This window comes from Fundulus heteroclitus, chromosome 4, assembly GCF_011125445.2.
Source record: "Fundulus heteroclitus isolate FHET01 chromosome 4, MU-UCD_Fhet_4.1, whole genome shotgun sequence".
In the NCBI taxonomy this organism is placed as follows: Eukaryota; Metazoa; Chordata; class Actinopteri; order Cyprinodontiformes; family Fundulidae; genus Fundulus; species Fundulus heteroclitus.
In genome coordinates this window covers 31,194,070-31,217,384 of record NC_046364.1, presented here as the reverse complement: position 1 = coordinate 31,217,384, position 23,315 = coordinate 31,194,070, and the positions used below count along the sequence as shown (strand labels likewise).

General features: G+C 39.7%; 1 protein-coding gene across 1 annotated transcript; it reads right to left on the bottom strand.

The window, feature by feature from the left end:
* Positions 1–158: 158 nt before the first annotated feature.
* On the bottom strand, positions 159–21,938 carry znf280d (zinc finger protein 280D). The gene is made up of 18 exons (XM_036136380.1): positions 21,750–21,938; positions 20,122–20,252; positions 16,463–16,653; positions 16,270–16,369; positions 15,987–16,196; positions 15,807–15,893; positions 15,607–15,701; positions 15,283–15,473; positions 6,031–6,188; positions 5,821–5,921; positions 5,576–5,722; positions 5,122–5,256; positions 4,788–5,038; positions 3,955–4,095; positions 3,790–3,858; positions 3,595–3,710; positions 3,467–3,500; positions 159–1,741 (listed from the first exon to the last, which is right to left on the bottom strand). Exons 2-18 carry the CDS (start codon positions 20,243–20,245, stop codon positions 1,402–1,404), a joined length of 2,490 nt encoding a protein of 829 aa, XP_035992273.1. The 5' UTR covers positions 20,246–20,252; positions 21,750–21,938; the 3' UTR covers positions 159–1,401.
* Between the last annotated feature and the right edge of the window lie 1,377 nt (positions 21,939–23,315).

The window sequence follows — 23,315 nt, the reverse complement described above, 5'->3', positions numbered from 1 at the left end:
ACTTGAGAAAATTTGATTTAAAATAAAAAACTTCACAGAAGGACCGGTGCAGAATTAGGTGTCTGATTTTGCATGATTTCCTCTACCGGCAGCATGTTAAATAATAATAACCTGTCGGCTGATTTGAAGCAGCGTCACAATACTTAAAACCCAACGAGTCTTCTAGTCAAGGTTTATTTACAGGACAGGAACAGAAAGATGCTGCTATAACCCAGAATGTAGAGCCCCTGCATAACGTGAAGCATCCAGAGAGTATAACAGGAATATCATCAAAACATTTATACAGAGAAGTAAACGTATTTACAGGCTTGTGTTTTTTTTTGTTGTTGTTGTTTTTTTACAGATATAAAGAATTAAAAACAATGAAGTGGCTTTAGACATCTTTCATCTACTCTGAAGGGAACATGTCAACATTTCTCTTTCAGCCTTGTTAAGGGGGAAAATAAAAAACATGGTTGCGGTTCAGTCGAACATTTATTGGGTTAACTCTTAATTATAATCGTAATTATTTCGCCACTTCGTTTCCCACAGATGCACTAGAACCATTTCCTTGGAGGATGATGTCCAACGTTATTTTCTGGTCATGATTCAAATCGTGGTTGAAAAAAACTCAGCAGAAAACCAAGTCAGCTGTGGACGCCGTGAACCATCGGTCAACACTGAAGGAAAGGTTTGCTTTTCACCCACGCTCAGGGACTCTCTGTAAACAATTCAACATTTTGGTTAAATGTTTTCTTTAGCTGGTGAAAGATTACGCCACCCAAAAAAACAAAAAAAAAAAACACTTGACAGCAAACTAGAAATTAAACTATGTAAAACCAAAGCTTGATAAAAACCTAATTGAGATGAAAAATAGATTTCTCTACAAAAGATTCACACAATCACCCAGAACCACCATGTTGGCTTTTTCCAGTGCGTGGTTAGAAGAGGACAGTTTGCACCGAAAAGCTTGACCACGCCTTAGTTTCCCAGAACCAGACGCGCTTGGAGGACTAATTCAGTTAAGTCAATAAGATAAAAGGTCAGAAAATCAAAAAAAAAAAAAAAAAAAGAAAAAAAAAGTTTTCAAAATGAAAAATGAAGAATATAATTCTTTCAGTTTTTCTAAAAGTTTTTAACCCTCTATACTGCAACGACTACACATCAGTATATATTTAAAAAAAAAAAAAAAAAACAAAATGAGCCTAAAACGTCTTCTGGCCGACCGACATTACCCTGGAATCAGCTGAGATGCTAAATAATCTGTTTTGAAGTGAAAAGTGCTGAGCTGTTGAATTTTATTTTGAATGGTTTCTCTGGTTGTCCTGACCGGCCAAAGCTTTTATCTCCTCATCGTACTTTGAAAACGACGCACAGATCTTTAGTGTATCGCCCGCCTTCCTCCAGCTGACTGACAGTCATTTAAGGGGTCATCTCTCCGGTCACCGGATCCAACAAGCCGTCAGGCGCGGACGGCTGATCCTGGACGGGCAGCGCCTCCGACGAACAAGGAGACGAAGCGGCCTCCAAAGACGCCGGTTTCGATTCGCTGCCTTCATCGGCGCCGGGCTCGGTGGAATCGTTTTCCCGACCGTCTGCTGCCACATTCTGCTCCGGTCCGGGCTGGTCAACGTCGCCGAGCGTTTCACTCGCAAACGCGTCGTTTGTGGATTGTTTCGAGTCCGTTTCTTCTGGCTCTAAAGCTGCTGTGGATGGCGAGGGAGGGGCGGTCTGTGTGTCCTCTGCTGACTGCTGCAGATGCCTGTGTCAAATAAAGAAAGGTATATTTAATCTAAACAGTCCTATATGTGAGTTTAATTAATGTTTATAGAAATTTAGTTCTGTACAAAGCAACAAAGGATGTAAAGTTTTCACAACACAACGTGGGACGAACACAACATCAAGTGGGCCAATAGTAGCGCTGAGAGATGACCCTCAGCATCTTCTCCCCTTCCTGATTTCTGGTGTTTTTGTTTTTTTGGTCATACTTTAATGTTTCAAATACTCAAACAAATTGGAAAATCAGACAAAGATATGGTTAAATACAAAGAGTGGTTTTCAAGTGAGCATTTATTTTGAGAATAAAAGGTTTACAAACCAACCTGCCCTACAGGGAAAAGAAATAGCCTCCTAAACCTAATAATCATTGCCATGAAGTGTTTGGGCTGTTTTTCATTGATGTCATCTAATTATGCTTTTTCCTTACAAATGTGGCACCAGTTAAAGGAAAATAAACAAGCTTTCCAGCTGCATGACATATTCCCCAAATGGCTTTGCTACAACAAAGAACTAAAAGCCTTTAGCCGATTTTTGATGGCTCCCAGTTAAATTCAGAATAGATTTTTAAATTCTCACATATAAAGCCCTTAATAATCAAACTCCATCATATATCAGAGCTCTGATTACCCCGTATGTTCCTAACAGAGCACTTCGCTCTCAGACTGCAGGTCTGCTGGTGGTTCCTAGAGTCTCTAAAAGTAGAATGGGAGGCAGATCCTTTAGCTATCAGGCTCCTCTCCTGTGGAACCAACTCCCAGTTTTGGTCCATGAGGCAGACACCCTGTCTACTTTTAAGACCTTCCTTTTTAAAGAAAAAGAAAAAAAAGCTTATAATAAAACTCAGGTTATCCTGAGCTATCCCTGTAGACTTAAGGCTGGTTAATGCTTGATTCCTCCCTGAGGTCCGCACGGCCATGTTAAGTCATTTTGGCAACCACGCCCCTCCCAGAGGCCAAAAGTTTCTATTCCACGTAAATAGAAATATTTCCTAACTACGCGGACAGTCCTGCTCGGGAAAAACATGGCGGTACAAGCTTCCAGAAAACTGTAAAAGTGCGGAAAGCCTGAGTTCCTTTAAATCGAGATTAAAAACACATTTGTTTGAAATTGCCTTTGAATGTTCTAATTAAATTGTTTTACTGTTTTTAATGTTTTTTGTTTCTACATTCCAACCCTACTTGCTTTTATTCCTATATTTTAACCATGTAAAGCACTTTGCATTGTCTCTGTACTGAATTGTGCTATATAAATAAATTTGCCTTGCCTTACCTTACCTTCAGGATAAAGCAACTGAAGGAACCTATTCTGGCACAAACTACATTCACGGCATGTGAATGATGGGTTTGTCTCCCAGATGGAGCCATTGAATGAGCTACTGCTGCCATTAGCTCATTATACTTTCTTTGATGAGGAAATGACTCCAGGACCAACACGAGTTTTTTTTGCACGTATGCTTTATCTTCTCAAAGCCCCTGGTGTGTTGCAAAGGTAACGACTCAATGTCAACTGTTGCTATATGCTCGTTCAAGAGGAGAGATTGCTGCAAATTCGGCCTTTAAAGGCTATTGTCTGGGTTACTTTGGATATCTTTTGACCAATTGGCATAACAAACTTAACTTGACAGCATTGTTTTATGACTATGACCAAACTGACTTGATTAACCCAACAAAGAAAAGTAGATGTTACGTCAGCAAGAGTTTCTACTCACACTTTGTCTTGGTCTTTGTCTTCAGCTGTGATATCTGTTTAGTTAAACCAAGAAACAAACACTTCTTTCCTTAATCAGGATAGGAAAAAAACACTTGTTTACAGGTCTCAGATTTAAAAAATACACACCTTTTTCCTGAATGACTTTACATGTGTGATCCGGTTGATCAGTTAAATGCTTGGACATTAGGTCTCCACCAGACGCATCGACGAGTAGATCACAGTTGAGGCAGATGAGGGTTAATCTGAAAAACAAAAAGACATTTTCTATCATGTTCTGCCTCAGATCGTTTGACTTTAACAGAACAGAAAAGGTTTACTTACTTTAATCCAGGTGGATTCTTTTTGCGATCCATTTTCAAAATCCTCTGTTTGCTGATGGTGCTATGACATCTAAAAAGGAGGTGAAGAGGCAGCGTCAGATAGTTTGTGATTGACACGGGATGTAAAAGGGACTATAAAACAGATAAAAAAGGACGCATTACTCACTTGATCATGTGGTTCCCGAAAGATATTTTGCAACCTGTCCGATAGGTACATGCGCCGCAGTTTGAAAGCATTGGGAAATGCGAAAGGAAGTCGTCGACCTTGGCGTTACACTCAATGCATGTGTGGCACCCCTCATTGGCACTGAAAACGCAGCAGAGAACAATATTATATCAGGAAGAGAGGCAGACATTTTTAATTACTTTAACATTCTGTTCAAGTCAGCAAAGTTAAATCATTTATTATAATAAAATTACTCAGCCTAAATAGCTAAATTTAACATTGTTTTCACCAGAATATCTGGCTATATATCATATATATTTTTGGCAAGTACAAAATAGAGTGGCTATAAAATTAATTTAAATCATCCAGACGCAATATCTAAGATTGTCAACTACACTGCAAAAGACCTTAAAATAAGTAAAATGTTCTTAAAATTTGGGTTTTTGTCCTTGATTTGAGCTTGTAAATGATATTATCTGCCAATGGAATGAGTATTTTGACCCCTAAAATAAGATAATTAGACATCCTGCACTTGAAATAAGATGATGGAGATGAGTTGTTCCCATTTAAAGTTTAAAAATCTTATTCCATTGGCAGATCATCTTATTTACCTGCTCAAATCAAGGACAGATACACTAATTTTAAGAACATTTTACTTATTTACAGTTCCGTTTTTGCAGTGTAAAATGATTCTCAGACTGTAGGCAGGAGTGTTTTCTCTCAGGTCAGCTCTCTAACTACCATGGTATATAATTTTTTGGGTTAGTTTCCTGCTTTGTCCTGGGTTTACACCAAAGCCGTTTAGAGAACCGTGTCATAAATCACCAACAAACCTGAGATTCTTGAGAGCCAGGTTGTGCTTGGAAGACCGACGTTCCTGCTTCTTGCTCTGCTGCGTTTTGCTCTGGGTAGACCTCGCCTTTCCCGCCTTAGGGTCCTTTGTTTTAGCCTTGGCTAGGTTTACCGGAGCCCTGACTTTGAAATTCGGGAAGCTCATCGGTTCTGGAGTGACGGTCACAGCGGATCGATTGGAGCCGTGCAGCGTCACGGGTCCCTTCCCCATCAGGGAGGCCCGGATTGTCACCTGCAGCAACAGCGTAACATGAACTAAGCGTGACTTTAAGCCGCATCAGTCAAAGCGCTGAAACAGTTATGGCCGACTCAGACCTTTGTACCCGGAGGAAGGCCCTCCAAGGCTTTGGGCTTCCTAAAAGTCTTGTGGGCGTGAGTCCTGTGCTCCACTTTTTCCTTGTAGGTGAGGAAATTCAGTCGGCATTTTCCACACCGATGGATCCCTTTTTTCTGAAATAGAAAAACTTTTAATTTGTAAAACAATCTCAAGAAGTGCTACAACACAACTCAGACATGAAAACAGTTAAATAAGTCAAAATGTAAGAAGATCTCAAAAGTCAAACGATGTTTAATGAAAAGAGTGCTGTGGGGTGCAAAGTGAAGGGTGTAGGGAGGGGGGTTAAGTTTGACCTATTGAAAATTAAGTTTAATCCACAATTTTATTGCAATATTTCATTGTTTTTGCTGATCGCTTCTTTTATTTCCACCCACAATAAAAACGTCAATTAAAAACAAAGCGCTCGTCATGTAATCTGTGTTAGCAGCATACCTGATGCTTCATGTAGTGCTGCATGTATATGTGGCTGGTCCGGAGAACTTTGAGACAGAACGGACAGAGCAGGTCTTTGGTGTTCTCGTGGACGCGGCGGAAATGGGCCTCCAGGTCCGAGAAGAAGGAAGACCTGTAGTCGCACACCTGTGGAGTCGTTTGAAAAACACAACGTTAGCGTCCGCTCGCCATTTTCCAGGAACGTTGGGTAAGCGATAGCTGAACAATAATGACAAGCAGTAGACCTGGCAGACATAAGGCATTTCACCGGGTTTGTGGTTGGCCTTCATGTGCTCCAGGAGCACCTGCTCCGACTCAAACGCCAGCTCGCATATCTTGCAGTTGGCTGCAACGTGGACAGAGAAATGAAACTTAGCAATGCCCTCAAGGGAGTCTAATAATTATTTGAAACAATCCGGGGAGGGGGGGCTGAGCTGTTGGGGATCGTGTTTTACTTGAAGATTCGATGGGGCTGTGAGCGCTCTCGATGTGACACTGCAGCTGGAACGGCGTCATGTACTGCCTGTAGCAGTGGTGGCAGGTGGTGTGGCTTTCCCAGCTCTCGCTGTTCTGCTTCTCCAGCTCCAGGTGGTGCTTCATGTGGTTCATAAACCTGCGCAGGAAGACAGGCGCACACAGACAAGACGCACAAAGTCATTTTACACATTTGAAGTAAAAAAAACAAAACAAAATTACCAACACCTTCTCAGGTGCAATAAATGAACACACTGCTTTATCATTGCTATTGTTGGATCCATTTAGTACAGGGGTGTCAAACATACGGCCCGCGGGCCGGTTCCGGCCCGCCGAACAATTTAGTCCGGCGCCCGCTGGCTAAACGCATTATCATTATTCAAAAAAAAAATAGTTTTGCCAGACAATGTGGCAATAAGGCAATGTGGCAATAAGAATTGTTGTCTTAAGGCCAAAAAGAGCTAATCAGATTTTACTTTCACAAGTGGACCAGTACTGCTTTTGCTATAGTGCTCCACTTGATTTATGAATGTGAATAGTTTTATTATGATTCATGCGGGGAATACCTCAAATGATATGGACACTACAATGGGAAAGTAGGAGAGGAAAGGAAGAACAAGAAGCAAAAAAGAAAAGGTAAAAGAAAGAGGAGATAAAAGGAAGAGAATGATAAAACAATTATTGAAAAAAAAAAAACATGTACTTTGTTTAATTGAAAACCTGCAGTTCCTATATTGTCCACGAGGGGCGCTGTGTTTTAATCAGCAGATGGTAGCACTGAGCTTCAGATGTGGAATATTGATTTTAAATCATTTCTTAATTTTTATCTGTTTGATGTATTTTGTCATGCAGTGTTTTTTAGTTCCAAAAAATGTGAATAAATGTTTTTCAACATTGTATAATCACTGTGATCAGTTCTTATGCATAATGCACAAGTAAATGTTTAACTGGGTAAAAGTATTGTTGAAATTGTACATACTTTTCTTAAAAACGCTGAGGTTATTCATAATATATTGTGTAAAAGTGAAATTAATTTAATATAAAAATCAATAACAAGTTCACTTTTATTAGTTCTATTTAATCTTGCAATGAGTTTACTCGTGTGGCCCTCTTGAGATCAGATTAAGCTGTATGCAGCCCCTAAACCAAAATGAGTTTGACACCCCTGATTTAGTACATCAAGTTTATTAAAAGACAAATAAAATGTATCTTTTTTTATAACATTAGACATTAGAGGCTTTTACATTGGCTCGCGGACTTCCTGTTTGCGGTAAGGCGTATTCTGTCACTTCCTGTTGTTGCTGTGTGAACGACGGAGCTTTGCTCCAGGCTCTCTCGCTTTTTATCTTTAAACCTCTTTGCTGTAACATCTGTTTCCAAACATAAGCACTTTTAAAACATTGTCTGTGGCTGCTCATCACGTTTGGGAACTCCTCGTGTTTCACACGGTTTGTTCTTTGGCGTGATAATAGGGCGTTAGCCTAGCTTTAGCCTAGCGTTAGCCTAGCGCTAGCCAAGCCTTAGCCTCATAATGGCTTCTCCGTGTCTGACTAAGTCTCCTATCTGCTGCTCTCTGTGTCAGATGTTCAGTTATTCCTCTGCCTCCTTTAGTGATGATGGTACATGTAATAAATGTAGTGTTTTTGTAGCTTTGGAGGCGAGGGTGTCAGAATTGGAGACCCGGCTCCGTGCTGTTGAAAAACCAGCTGATAGCCGCTCTTTTGCTAGCGCGGAGCCGCATAGAGTAACTTCACGTAGCGAACCTAAAGCAGTAGCACCCGAGCAGCCTGGTAACCAGGCTGGCTGGGTGACAGTTCGTAGGAAGCATAGCTCTAGATTACAGACCCCAGATCACCACCAACCCATCTGCGTTTCTAATAAATTTTCCCCTCTGAGCAACAATCTCGCCGAGGAGCCGACCTTAATCATTGGCAGCTCCATAATGAGAAATGTGGCACTAAAGAAACCAGGGACCATAGTTAAATGCCTACCAGGGGCCAGAACAGGCGACATAGAATCCTACCTAAAACTACTGGCTAAGGATAAGCGTAAATACCGCAAAATTGTTATTCACGCTGGCGGTAATGACACCCGGTCACGCCGATCAGAGGTCACCAAAGTTGGTGTTGCTTCGGTTTGTGAGTTTGCTAAAACTATGTCGGACTCTGTAATTTTCTCTGGTCCCCTGCCTGATCTGACCAGTGATGCCATGTTTAGCCGCATGTCATCATTCAACCGCTGGTTGTCTAGGTGGTGTCCAGAAAACGACGTGGGCTACATTGATAACTGGAGAACTTTCTGGGGAAAACCTGGTCTGATCCGGAGAGACGGCATCCATCCTACTTTGGATGGTGCAGCTCTTCTTTCTAGAAATCTGGCCGGATTTATTAGTTCTCCTAAACGCTGACAACCCAGGGTCCAGACCAGGAAGCAGAGCCGTAGTTTAACACACCTCTCTGCAGCTTCTGTACTGTTACCCACCCATTATCCTATTGAGACGGTGTCTTTCCCACGGCCAAAACTTAACAGATCAAAAACTGATCTAAAAGGAACAAATCATAAAAACCTAATAAAAATCAATATGGTTCACCTTGAACCTAAAAATAAAATAATAAAATGTGGTCTATTAAATATAAGGTCTCTCCCTCCAAAGACTTTGTTAGTTAATGAATTAATTTCTGATAATCAGATTGATTTGTTTTGTCTCACAGAAACCTGGCTACAAGAGGACTACGTTAGTATAAATGAGTCAACCCCCTCCAGTTATTCAAATTTCCACATTCCCAGATCTGTGGGAAGAGGAGGAGGAGTGGCAACTATCTTTCAGTCTGATTTATTAATTAGTCCCAGGCCAACTAATAATTACAGTTCTTTTGAACATTTAACCCTCAGTTTCCCTCATCCAAACTGCAAAGCAATAAAACCTCTTCTGTTTGTTGTTTTGTATCGTCCACCAGGCTCTTACACTCAGTTTTTGGATGAGTTGTCAGATTTCTTATCTGATTTGGTGTTAAATACTGATAAGGCTATTATAGTGGGTGATTTTAACATCCATGTTGACACAGAATGCGATAACCTTAGTGTAGCCTTTAAAACTATCCTAGATTCAATTGGTTTTGCTCAAAATGTGCATGAACCGACGCACTCTCGGCTCCATACTTTAGACCTTGTGCTGACATATGGCATTGATTGTGAAGAATTAACAGTATTTCCTCACAACCCTGTCCTGTCTGATCATTTTTTAATAACATTTGAGTTTAATCTAACTGAATTCTCCACCCCCAAAAGAGGGTTCCATTATAGTAGATTTTTATCGGATAATGCTGTATCAAAACTTAAAGAGTCTGTCCCCTTCTTAATATCCTCAGTATTGCAGAAATGCCCTGTAGATGGCAGCATTGCTGTTTCTTCCCATTCACAAATCGATACCTTTGCTAACAATGTGACTTCCTCATTGCGTTCTGCATTAGACAATGTAGCTCCCTTGAAAAAGAAGGTGATTATTCACAGGAAGCTGGCTCCTTGGTTTAATTCAGAGCTGCGTTCCTTGAAGCGCAATGTTAGGAAATTGGAGAGAAAATGGCGCTCTACACACCAAGAGGAATCCTACTTAATCTGGAGGGACAGACTATTGTTGTATAACAAGACCCTCTGCAGAGTTAGAGCAGCATATTTTTCATCATTAATTGAAGAGAATAAAAATAATCCTAGATTTCTCTTTAGTACAGTTGCCAAACTTACCCAGAGCCACAGCTCTGTTGATCCATCCATTCCCTTAGCTCTCAGTAGTAATGATTTTATGGGATTCTTCATAAATAAAATTGATGCCATTAAAAATAAAATAATTGGCATCCTCCCAAACATGATTACCTCGTCCTCAGTAAGTGAGGCAGCATTGGAGGAATCTTTAGAATCTGCGCAGTGTTTGAACTGTTTAGAAGCAGTAGAGCTTTCTGAGCTATCTAAAATTTTAGCTTCATCTAAACCTTCTACCTGTATGTTAGACCCAATCCCAACCAAGTTGTTTAAGGACATATTCCCTTTGATCAGTGGCACTATTTTAGACATGATTAATCTATCCTTAGTAAATGGATATGTACCACAGGTTTTGAAAGTAGCTGTTATTAAACCTTTACTTAAGAAACCTTCTCTTGATCAAGATGAGTTAGTAAATTACAGACCTATATCTAATCTTCTTTTCTTATCTAAAATTCTTGAGAAAGTAGTTGCTAATCAACTTTGTGAACATTTACAAAGTAATGACCTACTTGAGGAGTTTCAGTCAGGCTTCAGAGCTCATCATAGCACTGAAACAGCTCTTGTGAAGGTCACTAATGATATTCTCATGGCCTCAGATAATGGACTTGTGTCTATACTTGTCCTGTTAGATCTCAGTGCTGCGTTTGATACAGTTGATCACAATATTCTCCTACAAAGACTTGAACATACTGTAGGGATTAAGGGGAAAGCATTAGGCTGGTTTAAATCTTATCTGTCAGACAGATTCCAATTTGTTCATGTTAATAATAAATCTTCCTCAAACTCTAGGGTCACTGTGGAGTACCACAGGGTTCAGTCCTTGGACCAATTCTCTTTACTATATATATGCTTCCGATAGGCAAAATTATCAGACAGCATGGGATTAATTTCCACTGTTATGCTGATGATACTCAGCTATATTTATCCATAAATCCTGATGAATCCAATCAGTTACTTCGACTGCAGTCATGTCTTGATGACATCAAAAGCTGGATGACTTTAAATTTCCTGCATCTAAATTCTGACAAGACCGAAGTTTTAATCTTTGGGCCAGAGTCCTCAAAAAATAAACTTCTTAACCAATCACTTAATCTGGGTGGCATTAAACTGGCCTCTGGTAATAAAGTAAAAAATCTTGGTGTTATTTTTGACCAAGACATGTCATTTAAATCCCATATTAAACAGGTTTCCAGAGTTTCCTTTTTTCACCTCCGGAATATCGCCAAAATTAGAAACATTCTGTCCAGGAGTGATGCTGAAAAACTGGTCCATGCATTTGTTACTTCAAGGCTGGACTATTGTAATTCTTTACTATCAGGAATTCCACAAAATGCAGTTCAAAGCCTTCAGCTGATCCAAAATGCTGCAGCAAGAGTTCTGATGAAAATCAACAAGAGGGATCATATTTCTCCAATTTTAGCTTCCCTTCATTGGCTTCCTGTTAAATCAAGAATAGAATTTAAAATTCTTCTTCTAACGTATAAAGCCCTTCATAATCAAACTCCATCATATATCAGAGCTCTGATTACCCCGTATGTTCCTAACAGAGCACTTCGCTCTCAGACCGCAGGTCTGCTGGTGGTTCCTAGAGTCTCTAAAAGTAGAATGGGAGGCAGATCCTTTAGCTATCAGGCTCCTCTCCTGTGGAACCAACTCCCAGTTTTGGTCCGTGAGGCAGACACCCTGTCTACTTTTAAGACTAGGCTTAAAACTTTTCTTTTTGACAAAAATTATAACTAGTGACTCATGTTACTCTCAGCCACCTTTATAGTTTTACTGCTATAGGCTTAGGTTACTGGAGTATATCAGGATCTAATTTTCTCACTATATTGAGTTCTACTGTTCTTCAATTATACATTATGTGTTGTCATTTCTGCTTTAACTTTCTGTTCTCTCTCTTTTCTCTTCATAGTAGGTACACCTGGTCTGGCGTTCTGTTAACTGTGACATCATCCAGAGAAGACGGCTCACCCGCTACTACCATCTAATGTAGAACAGATTACTAGATCAATGTGTGCTTCTGTGCTTTTTTGTCTCTCTTGTTGTGTCTCTGTTCTGTCTTCTGTAACCCCAGTCGGTCGAGGCAGATGACCGTTCATACTGAGCCCGGTTCTGCCGGAGGTTTTTTTTCCCGTTAATGGGTGGTTTTTCTTCCCACTGTCGCTTCATGCTTGCTCAGTATGAGGGATTGCAGCAAAGCCATGTACAATGCAGATGACTCTTCCTGTGGCTCTACGGTTCCCCAGGAGTGAATGCTGCTTGTCGGGACTTTGATGCAATCAACTGGTTTCCTTATATAGGACATTTTTGACCAATCTGTATAATCTGACCCAATCTGTATAATATGATTGAACTTGACTTTGTAAAGTGCCTTGAGATGACATGTTTCATGATTTGGCGCTATATAAATAAAATTGAATTGAATTGAATTGAATAATGTTTTTGGTATTTTAGATTTTCAAAGCAAATAAATGTCATTAAGATGTCGAGAGAAAATTAATTAATCATGACTTGAGTACATTATTCCTGGTCCTCAGGGGATTTTAAGATAAATGAAGAATTCTCCTCACAACTCACTTTCTAAGTATGTATAATGGGTGTTATAATATCAGCAATTATACGGGGATCTTTTTTGTTCTTCCTAATGATGCAGCGCTGCGTGGCTGCTTGCAGCGCCTCCACAGCTCCCTGCCCTGGCGAGGCACAGCCCATTTTTCAGCCTGCGCATTCTGCAGCCTCAGCTCCCCCAGCAGAGATTTTCTCGCGGATGAACCATGACCCCCGACTGTGAGAGTGCCGTCCCAGTATAAATGTGCTTCCCCATTAAAAGCAGCTTACAGAAGCCTTTTTTTGCCACGTTCCGAAGCAAAGTTATTTAATCAAAGGGGCAGTTTTTACGCTGCGTAAACTACGAGTCATTTTTCATCTTTAGGCCCAGGAGGGAAAAACGGTGTGATGCAGTCATCTATCTGAGAGCGAAGCTGGGGCAGACAAAGACGTACACTGTTCCGGCATTTGCACAAGACAGATATCTTTCCGAGGAAGTCCTTAAAGTCCTCAGCTGCTGTTTGGGAACACGTTTATCACTGCATGATGGAGATTTGACAACCCCAAACAAGGAGGAAGAAACTATGATCCCAAGTACAAACAAAATAATGAAGGAAAACATACATTTATTGCTTGTTAGTTTAAAAACCAACATAAAACCCACCTTAAAAATATGACCTTCCAGTTTCTAAGTCTGTCCTTCCCACTTCAGCTGGTCTCTATGATCCACCCAAAATGAATTCTTAGTTTAGCTGTTAAAGGGGCTTTCTCAACATAGTGAGTTGGTTTCCAAAAATAATGCCTGTTTTTGTGACTTAGCAAACAGTTCTGCTGCTTAGCTTATAAAACGTTGAAACAGGGGGACATCTGGTCACCCTACATCAGAGACACAACACACATGGCAAGCCACAAACTGAGCTTTTAAATCAAAATGTTAGCCTGCTCTTTATTCAGGGTTCCTACAGCATAAGGCAAGTTAAATTCAAGACTTTTTAAGACTTTTTAATGCCACTTGAAATAAAAAGTTAAGACCAACTTCACGATAAACAAGATAAACCTGGTTGCGACAACTTCACCCAAATGTTAATTTTCACATAAACCATTACTTTCTGGCCCAGTAGACATGTTTAAAATTTTGAAAAACATTCCATATAGGAAGAAAGCTAAAAAACACACAAATTACAGATATATTTTTAACAACTACTGACCTGAATTCACAAACGTTGTTTTGTTCCCTACTAAAATAAACTATAAATCAGTTTTAAAAACCACAACATAAGCAGTGCCAACTCTTTCTCGCAGCTATGGTCCGGCCGCAACAGTTTTTATTGGTTCCGCTATCGGGACGGAACCAATAATGGTTACATTGAGCCGTTTGGTAAATTAAAAAAATTATAATTGTGTCAATTATTTTACTGTTTGGTAAGGATTACAAAAATAAAATCCTATTTATGACCTGGTAACAATTTTAAGACCTAAGAAAGACTGATTTAAGACATTTTAATGCCAATTAAGGCCTTAGTTTTATATTACAGAATTCAATGCCTTTTAAGACTTTTTAAGGATCCGCGGGAACCCTGTTATTACTGTGCAGTTAGAGCGTCAAGCACGATCAAGGACTTTATACTGAAATAAAGCTCTCTCCTGACCTTGAAAACATCTTGTTGAAATTCAAGCACCTGTACAAACTCTGTGTCTTTGTAAAGGAGGTCCAAGCAGGTTATGTAATTTATATGTATATACACTAAATTTCCAACTCATTGCCATAGTAACAACCAAAGCAGCTTCTCATTGGCTGATGAGAGCCTCTTGACGATCCTTCTAGAAACTTCTGCTGCCAAGGAAACTGTGAGGGATTTGAAACCATTAGGACCCAAACTCTCAAGAAAAACTTTTGTCCATCAAAGGAGTCCTTTGATGTCTGTTGTTTGCTACGATGTCTATTTTTGAGCGAAGCTCCGTAAGACTACTTTAGTGACTTTTTTTTAAAACACATAATCAGATTACGAGTCCAAAGCGAGAAACCTCCAGACGTCCACTTGTTAGGTGCTAAAGAGAAGCCCTCCGTTCAAAAAGCCACTTTCCGCCTGGCAAAGCGGACGTTTGTTCTGAAATCATTTGAGGGCGTGGGACGAAGCGTTTGAGTAAATCAGACAGGTGGACAAGAGCACATCAGACAAAAGCAAGGCATCCTTAAAGGTCGGATACAAAAAGTAGGAGCTCAGAAACTTTAGGCTTCCTTATTTGTTTTTAACCCCCTTTAATCTCCCACAAGAGCAAATTAGACTACGCAAACAGCTTTCCTCTCCTTGGCAACTTTCTAATCTGCAATAAACTCCCATTATTGTACAAAGGATTATTCTATATTCTTTTTTTTATCATTTCCTTCTTTGTAAATAGTATGTACTTAATTTCTTTTGTTTTAGTTAATTATCTATGACTAAACAGTAAATAAATAGTATTATGATGTTTTTTTCCCCTCCTCAACCTTTACTAAACTGTTAGATGAATAATCACGCTGATTCTTTCAATAAAATAAAACCCCAAAAACATATATTATTATTATTATTATTATTATTATTATTATTATTATTATTATTATTATTATAATATATATATATATATATATATATATATATATATATCTATATATATATATATATATATATATATATATATATATATATATATATATATATATATATATATATATATTTAATAATAATAATGTGTGTGTGTGTGTGTGTATATACACACATACATATATATATCCTCTTTCTTTAAGAACAGCTGAACCCTGAACAGAAATGAATTCATTCTTCAGTTTGAATATTTTTTTTTACTGAAGCCTGATTTTTGGTTAGCAATGAGGCACTAATAAGTATTAAAATTGCCGCCCTCACCCACCACAAAATAAACAAGCTTACCGAATATTGTTCTTGAGAACCTTTAAACAACTTTGGCACTTGAAAGTGGTGTTGGTCTTCTGCGCCTCCTTCTTTTCAGCGTCTCCTTCGAAGCGGCCATAGTAAAAATCTGCGACCAGCATGATGAGTTTGTTGCCGTTACTCATGTTCGGGGCTGACGGGGCGGCGCCTCCTACAGCCACACCGCAACGCTGAAATACAAAGACACAGCGCCACTTTGTCTGGGGCATAAAAAAGGTACACAGACCTAGAAATAAACAAATCTAAATGACAGATTTGATCCTTTTTTACAAGATCGACATGATTTCATGAGAGTTTACTGACCACCGTATGAAACTTCATGGCCTCCTCTGAAAGGAAGGTGCCGTGACATTTGGTGCAGGTTCTCTTTAAGATGCCATTCTCCACTTGGAGGGTTACTTTTGTGAAGAGACACGACAGACGTTACAAATAAGAGATTAATATACATCAACTACAATTATCATATTTACATTATTATAGCGAGGAGAAATTTTTAAAATTACCTGCATCAATTTTGACTTTCTTTGCCACTTTGTCAACATCCGATGCACCATCCGACGCAATAAATCCCCGTTTGACTGAGCTCTGATCTGAAGGAGGCCAAACAGAAAACATTCTCACGCTAAGTCACCTCCGACGGACATTAAAGTGAGGCTCGTAGTACGGAACGTGGAGATAAATACCGCCGATGTCCTTCCCAGAAACGTTCTGAAGGGTTGGCGTGTTGGACATTTTGGGCTGCAGCTGATTGGACTGGACTGAATACACCGCAGGGCTCTGGACGTTAGCCAAAGTCACCACGTTGTTCCTGATCTGCTGGACCTGAGGCCGGTGGACGACACCGGACAACGCCGTGGCCGGAGAGGCTTGCTGGAAAACCTGCTGGCGAGGAGCTGAGAAACAAGAAATGGTTCAGGAACCTGTTGATCTTAAGTCTGCTAACGGATACAACTGAGTGGGATTTACCTGGTACAATTGTAAAAGATGTTCCAGGGGGATACTGGGACCCAAGAGTGGCAATAAGGTCACTGTTGGTAGTAAATTGCGGAGAAGTGACAATAAAGCCCTAAAAAAAGAAGAAAAAAAAGGAAAATCAACACGAGATGTCTTTTTATTGTCCACCTCCTCCCAAAAAATGTAATCTAGGTAAAAAAAATACCTGATTATTAACTATAACAGGTTGTGGAGTCACTGTTGTCGTTTTCAGTGTACTTGCGGGTACACTGAGTGGCAGCACTATGGGTGAGGGGGCTGCAGAGGCCTGAACCACACCGATTTTCTTTTGTTGTGTCCCTGCACTGTTCCTCTGAGGGGGTGCAGGGCTGTTCTTACTGTCCTTTTGGTTGCCCGCTGTAAGAAAAAGCAAAGAGGTGATGGAAACCTGCAGGTGGGAAGACGTGACACAGACTTTCACCAGAAGCACGTATTAATGTTTAACTGCTGCGATGCTACACAGGTGCATCTCACAATTTAATTCAAAGGGTTAAGGTTTACCACTAACGAGACTTGGTTTTCGCTTTAAATTGGTTTTATTGTTTCTTTTAAGTGTTTTTATGCATTATCTTTTTATTTTTAGTTTGTAGCTATGTACAGCACTTTGTCTCAGCTGTTGGATGTTTAAGCATTTTATAAAGAAAAATATGGCATGATATGGTAAATAAAATATTACATTGATTGTGACGGGGAAAAAAACATAGTTTTTTTTAGGAAAAATAATAATACATAAGACTTATAAAAAACTATTTTTAAAACAGATTTTGTTAGTCATTGCCCTGGAAAGCCTGAACAACCATGTCAGGCAAATAGTTACACTACAAAAACGGAAGTAAAAATAAGTAAAATTTTCTGAAAATAAGTGTATCTGTTCTTGATTTGAGCAGGTAAATAAGGTGATCTGCCAATAGAATAAGATGTATGCACTTAAAATAGGAACAATGTATCTCCATCATCTAATTTCAAGTGCAGGATGTCTAATTATCTTATTTTAGGGGTCAAAATACTCATTCCATTGGCAGATGATCTTATTTACCTGCTCAAATCAAGAACAAAAACACTATGTTTAGGAACATTTTGCTTATTTTTTAGATCTGCTTTTGCAGTGTAAAGACAACCTGCACAAGAAGGGAAGCTACAATAATACTGCAAAGACACTGCCAGTTCAGAGTATCACAGAGCATACCGATGAAAAGTTAAGTGGAAGGAAAAAGGTTTGTTGAAAATTATTATAATTATTAAAAAATATTAAATTATCATAACCCCTAAACCCGCTTGAAATTACCCAGATGATTTAAATCACGTACAGCCCCACAGCTATACAGAGTAAATGCAAACATCTGGTATCTGTGTGAAGGTGAGGCATTAAAAAACATTATTCCAGTGGAACTGCTGCTGCAAATGTCAATATGTCTGATTTATATGTAATCTGAGACTCACCTAGATTCTTTTAAAAATAAACATAGCAAAACACCACAAAAACTTGTGTGAAAACTTTGGAGAAGCCACAGATTATACAGATCTACAACTTGACTATAACTGCATCAAATATGGACCGGATCAGCTGAAGCACATTTGTTCCACAAATGGTTTAGTGGACTGTGTGCCAGGCGGACCTGTGATTTTAGCACAATTTAGCCAAATGTGTTTTTCGCCCCATAAAATGCAATCTGGAAAATGAGCGTGTGTTGTGAAATCAACACTTTGGTAGTGTTGATTTCCTTTGTTGTGCATATGACAACACCTCTGGCCATACAATCTACCCTGTGTATCATCAAAACATATTATTGTGCACATCATATCAATAAAATAAAAGAGAAAACTAGAATGTGTCCTTTTGCCTCATAATTGTTGTCCAAAGCCTCTAGAGCTGTCAGTTTCCTCTTCTGTGCCACTATAACGATAGATGGTCAAAGAAAAAAAAAAAGAAAAACAGCAGCATTGATAATTTGTAATAATTAGGAGCTGCAGCTCTGCAGAAAGCCCGATGTGCATAAAGCAGCAGTGACTGGCAGCGTTGTAAGCCGCGTTAAGCGCAGATATTACTTCACCGGGACACGTCAGACAAAGACGAACCACGTCTTGTTGGAAAGGTAAAACTTTCTAGTTTCCACCGATATCAACAATGGGGGGGGGGGGGGGGGGGGGGGATATGCGCAGTTAAGCTTTTCTCTGAAAGACTCAGTAATATTTGACAGACAGATGGAATGTTGTGTTTTTAAAGTGCTGTAAAACCACAACATTTTGTTAAAAAAAAAAAAAAACAATTAGAGAGTTGCTTTAAAGAGGGGTTCCTCATCTCATCCGGGGTGGGAAACCTCTCATTGCTCGTGGTCTCTCTCCCTTCCTCAGATTGTTGATCTGAATGCAAAGCCTCAGAGGAATTTCAACATGGAGCACAGTTCAATGAGGCTGTCATCTGGCGTGTAAAACAGCAATACAGTCCACTTTTTAACAAGCTCTTTATAATGTGGACAGGATCTGTGCCTCCGAGATTTACATTTAATAAACTTTCTCTGTGGTGCCATTTCACCATGAAAAAAATCAGCTGACCCACTTTTAATTCGCATTAACAATCATAAGATGCTTTGCATTGACCATATATGGTTGAATCTGGGCTGAACCTGGTACGGAAACGCGATCTATAAAGGGAAATTGCAAGCTGGTATGTGTGTGCAGGGTTTCATAAACCAGATTTTTTTTTACCATATGCCACTTTCTTTTTCTTTCTGTATTTATACTTTTAGTAATAGTAATATAGTAATAGTAATTACATATAGTAATATGGATTCTACGTAATGGTTTATAAATGAGACTGTTGGACCTTTGCCCAGTGGTCCAAAGCCCTCTTATCAAAAGGCCAGATCCGGTGTAATGTTTTCGCAGTCAAGACTAATTTAGGAAGCCAAGCCACCAACTTCCAAATTAAATGTGATGATCTTTAAAGTAATACTTGACTGCTGGTATGAGCAGCCAGACTTTCTTCCATAAAAACAGATTGAAATTTAAATTGTATTCCATTTTAAATTGGATTGATCTCTGTCCCACATGAGAAATTATCATTTCTTGAAATGATCATTTTCTCACATTAACAAGCAGCCGGTGTTGGGTCTACTGTGTTTTACACAGTACTGTAGTACAACGTTAGCACCGCCGTCTACCAGGTACCTTTAGAGAACTTTATGGTTCCTTCTGCTAACAAGCTTTATGAAGAGGCTGATCTCCATTTCCACACTGCCAAAAGTGCAGAAAGGCTCCACAAAATACAATGTATAATTTGTAATACCTGCGTAGTTTAATGATCATGATGTCACTGTGTTTGATTCACCAGCAAACTTGCCTAGACTCAACCTCACAGACAATCTATGGGGTATTGTCAAGAGGAAGATGACAGACACCAGATCCAACAATGCAGATGACCTGAAGGCCACTATTACAGCTAACCAGGCGTCCTTCACACCTCAGCAGAGCCACAGGCTGATTGCCTCCAGGCCACACCACAGTGATGCAGTAGTTCATGCAAAAGGAGCCATAGATTGAGTGCTTTTATTTAGCCAACATTTCTGTATTACAAATCATGACAGTGGCCTTATATAACATTACATTTTCTTTGAAACCAAATTTTGGGCTTTCTGTAGCTATAAGCCAAAACCATCAAACTTAGCAGACAAAATAAAACAAACAAAAAAAAAACACTTGATATGTATCCATATGGCTGTGAGCTTTTGAAATGGCTAACTGGACTTAATTTACTTTTAAAGGTAATCCAATTCACTGAGATCCTTCTCTAAATGTTGAGCATTTTGAGCATAGACCTATACATACAGAGAACTCCAACGAAGATGGGTTCGTCGTCGTCATCATCGTCGTCGATTAGATGAACTTGAGGGATTTGTTTCTGCCACGGTTCTAGCTCCTCCTCTACACACTCCATAAAAAGTTCAGACATGGTTGACCTGCAACAGACAAAAAACAATTAGATACACAAGCTTCCCTTTGGTACAATTCTCAGTTTTCTTCATTTCATGACCTTCCAGATCTCGTTATGATTGAAGGAAACCTGATTCTCAGACCTAATGTCTAAGGCAAACTGAACACATTCACAGATCTGAGTTCTGATTTCAGAGGCAAACAGAACAGAGCAAAACAGCACTAATAACGTGCTTATTTCTGGAAATATAATACTGTTTTATACAACTGGCAGCCATATCGGACTTAAAGTGAGGGTTGTTTGAGAAAGTGGCAGACGGCTTCTTCTACCCTGCCAGGTTTCTTCTAGTTAAAAGGGAGTCTGGATGTTGCATGTTTGTTTAGGACACTAAACTCTTTCTGTGATGCAGTGATCTTTCAACAAGAAGAGCAAATGCTGCCGTGATATGAATGCAATTGGTCGGACTTGTTAAATTCATAACTTTTTCCCACTATGCATTAAGATTAACTTTATTTGACTGCAGTGTGATTTAACTAGGGCTGCAAAGGGGCACAGTTGGTTGCACTTGCAGCAAGAAGGTCATGGTTTCTGCATGGACATGGCATGCTCTCTCCAGGTACTCCAACTTTATCCCACAGTCCATAAACATGACTGATGGGTTTATGGATAACTATAGACTGCCCTTACACGTGAGCATATGGTTGTTTGTCCTGTGTGTCTCTGTGATATACTGGCAACATGTCCAGGGTATACATCCATCTCTCGACAACTGGAGATCAGCATCTGCCCACCACACCACAATAAGTGGTTATAGACAACGGATGAATGTCATTTGTTACATATGTTGCACTTGATTGTCTGTTACTGAATTTGAATATATTGGACTGATGTAGTTATATAATGTCCTAAAGGAAATTTATTGGACCAATTTATCTTGTGAAGTATCTTTGGAAGACCTCTGTTGTGAACTGACACTACACAAACAGATTAACTGAGTTGGATTTAAAGATGGCGACAGTATTGATCCTCAGTTCCCTGAATCTCCACTCAGATAAAACCAGCTTCTAAAAAGACTCCTCCTCCTCTTTTTTTTAAAAACAACAATTCAAAAAAATATATAAGTATATCCATATTAACTCAAAAGCATTCCAATTTAAATGTGAGTAAAATAACAAATGCTACTTAGCTTAACGCCAGTTCTAAGCCACAGATTGGCTCCAGCTGCAGGGAGCTGCTATTATCCACAGCAGCCTTTTCAGCAGACAAGCTAAAGCTAATGCTAATGCTAATGTTGGGGGATTTGCAGAGTTTTTACTCTCTACACTGGCGCAGCCGCTTTCGGCTTCAATGCAAAGAAATATAAACCCTTTAAATGTTTAAATGTCCTCTTCAAACCAGCTTGTCATTACGTCGTAGCGGTGGTTGACTGTCGATTTAGCCGGTCCATAACATTAGCTAGCCTGCATTAGCGTGTGGGATCTGACACAAAGACCTGATGAATAGGACTCGTTTGTCAGCTCACCTGTTTTACTCCCAGTCTCCGGGTCCACGGGACGAAACTTTCCACATGTAGTCTGCGGTCAAGTCCGTGACCCGAGAGCGGCGAGCTCTGCCTTATTTTCCGCAGCACATCAGAGGAGAGGAGGGTAGGCTAGTCTACGGCTAGCTGGTCCCAGGCAGCGGAAATACTCGGGGAGTCTGGACCAATCACAGCCCGGGAAACCAGACTGCTTCCCGGTCCCCATGGCGGGGTTTTATTTGACTCACATTATGATGTCCTCCCGCCTGTTTGACCTTAAAGGGGAAATGTGGTGCTTGTAAAGCCTTCCTCTTCACATGAAAATCATACAGTTGTGGTCTATATAAAATGTAACTGCAATGCTTTGGTCTGAATTTCTTGGCCCACTGCCTTTTGTCCTGGTTCCGATGTGCGTGGAAACAATATGGCTGCCCCATTCACTCTTCTGGTGAATGGGGCAGCCATATTGGATCCGACAATCGGCCTTAAAAAATCTCCGACTTTCCAAAGGGAAATACGATTTTAGCGGCTGTAAGAGTTTTTTTTTTCCTGATCGAAGCCGGGATTTCCGAGTTCCGACTGCAAATGGAATGCAGTGTTAAAACACGTTTATTTTACAAGACACAGTTGTAAGAGTGTGTCTAAAATCAGCGTTGTGGCTGAAACTCTGAACCGAAAAAATCGAAAGTGACATTTGCATGTGGAAAGTACAGCTTTTATAAGAGGTACAAAACAAAAGCTTCCCTGGCCGTCGCCATATTAGAATACTAACTTTGGGATTTTATGGTGCGTTCCTTTTCCCTCAGACGTCAAAACTAACGAGTCACAGAGATTACGTCATCTCCACCCTTTTGCGTTCCAGTTTCCCTCTTGTTGGACAGTAGGAAAAACCATGGACTCTCTCTGTTGTTAAAACAATAGCTATGACAATAACACTATTCTAGGCGTCATTTTGTGCAATTAAACAGAGCGTAAACATCCCGTCCCATAAACACTGAAAGGCAACTGTACGACTGACTATGTTACATAAATAATATAAAGCTGAATTTAGGGGCTGTTATAGTTGATTTTTCTGAAAAGCGGGATTTCCAAGTTCCGACCGCAAATGGAAAGCAGAGTTAACCTCCAAAAGCCGAGATAATGTTGTTGCGTTCAATTTGCCTCGGAAATCAAAAATAGGAGCTGGGATTAGGGCAAATCCGGATAAACAGTGTTCTAGTTAACACAGTTGGAGAAGTCAGGATTCCAGAAAAACAAACAAACACTTTTTTTAAGGCAGACTGTTGGATCCCAGTATGGCAGCTCCTTCGCATCAACAACAGTAAGCCGTAATGAAAACATTTTACAAGACAAATACTTTCCCCTTTCCGGAGGGAAAGTCTGACTTAAGCAGCCGTTCTAGTTGATATCTCTTTAATTAGCTTCTTTATTCATTCACCTTTGTAATAATTATGTCTGATTTCAAACATAAAATAGAGTCCATAGTACTGCGACCCCTTCAGAACCCACATTGGTAAGGTGACAAAAGACTGGGAGATATGGTAGTCTCTCTGTGATTGTTCAATTCAT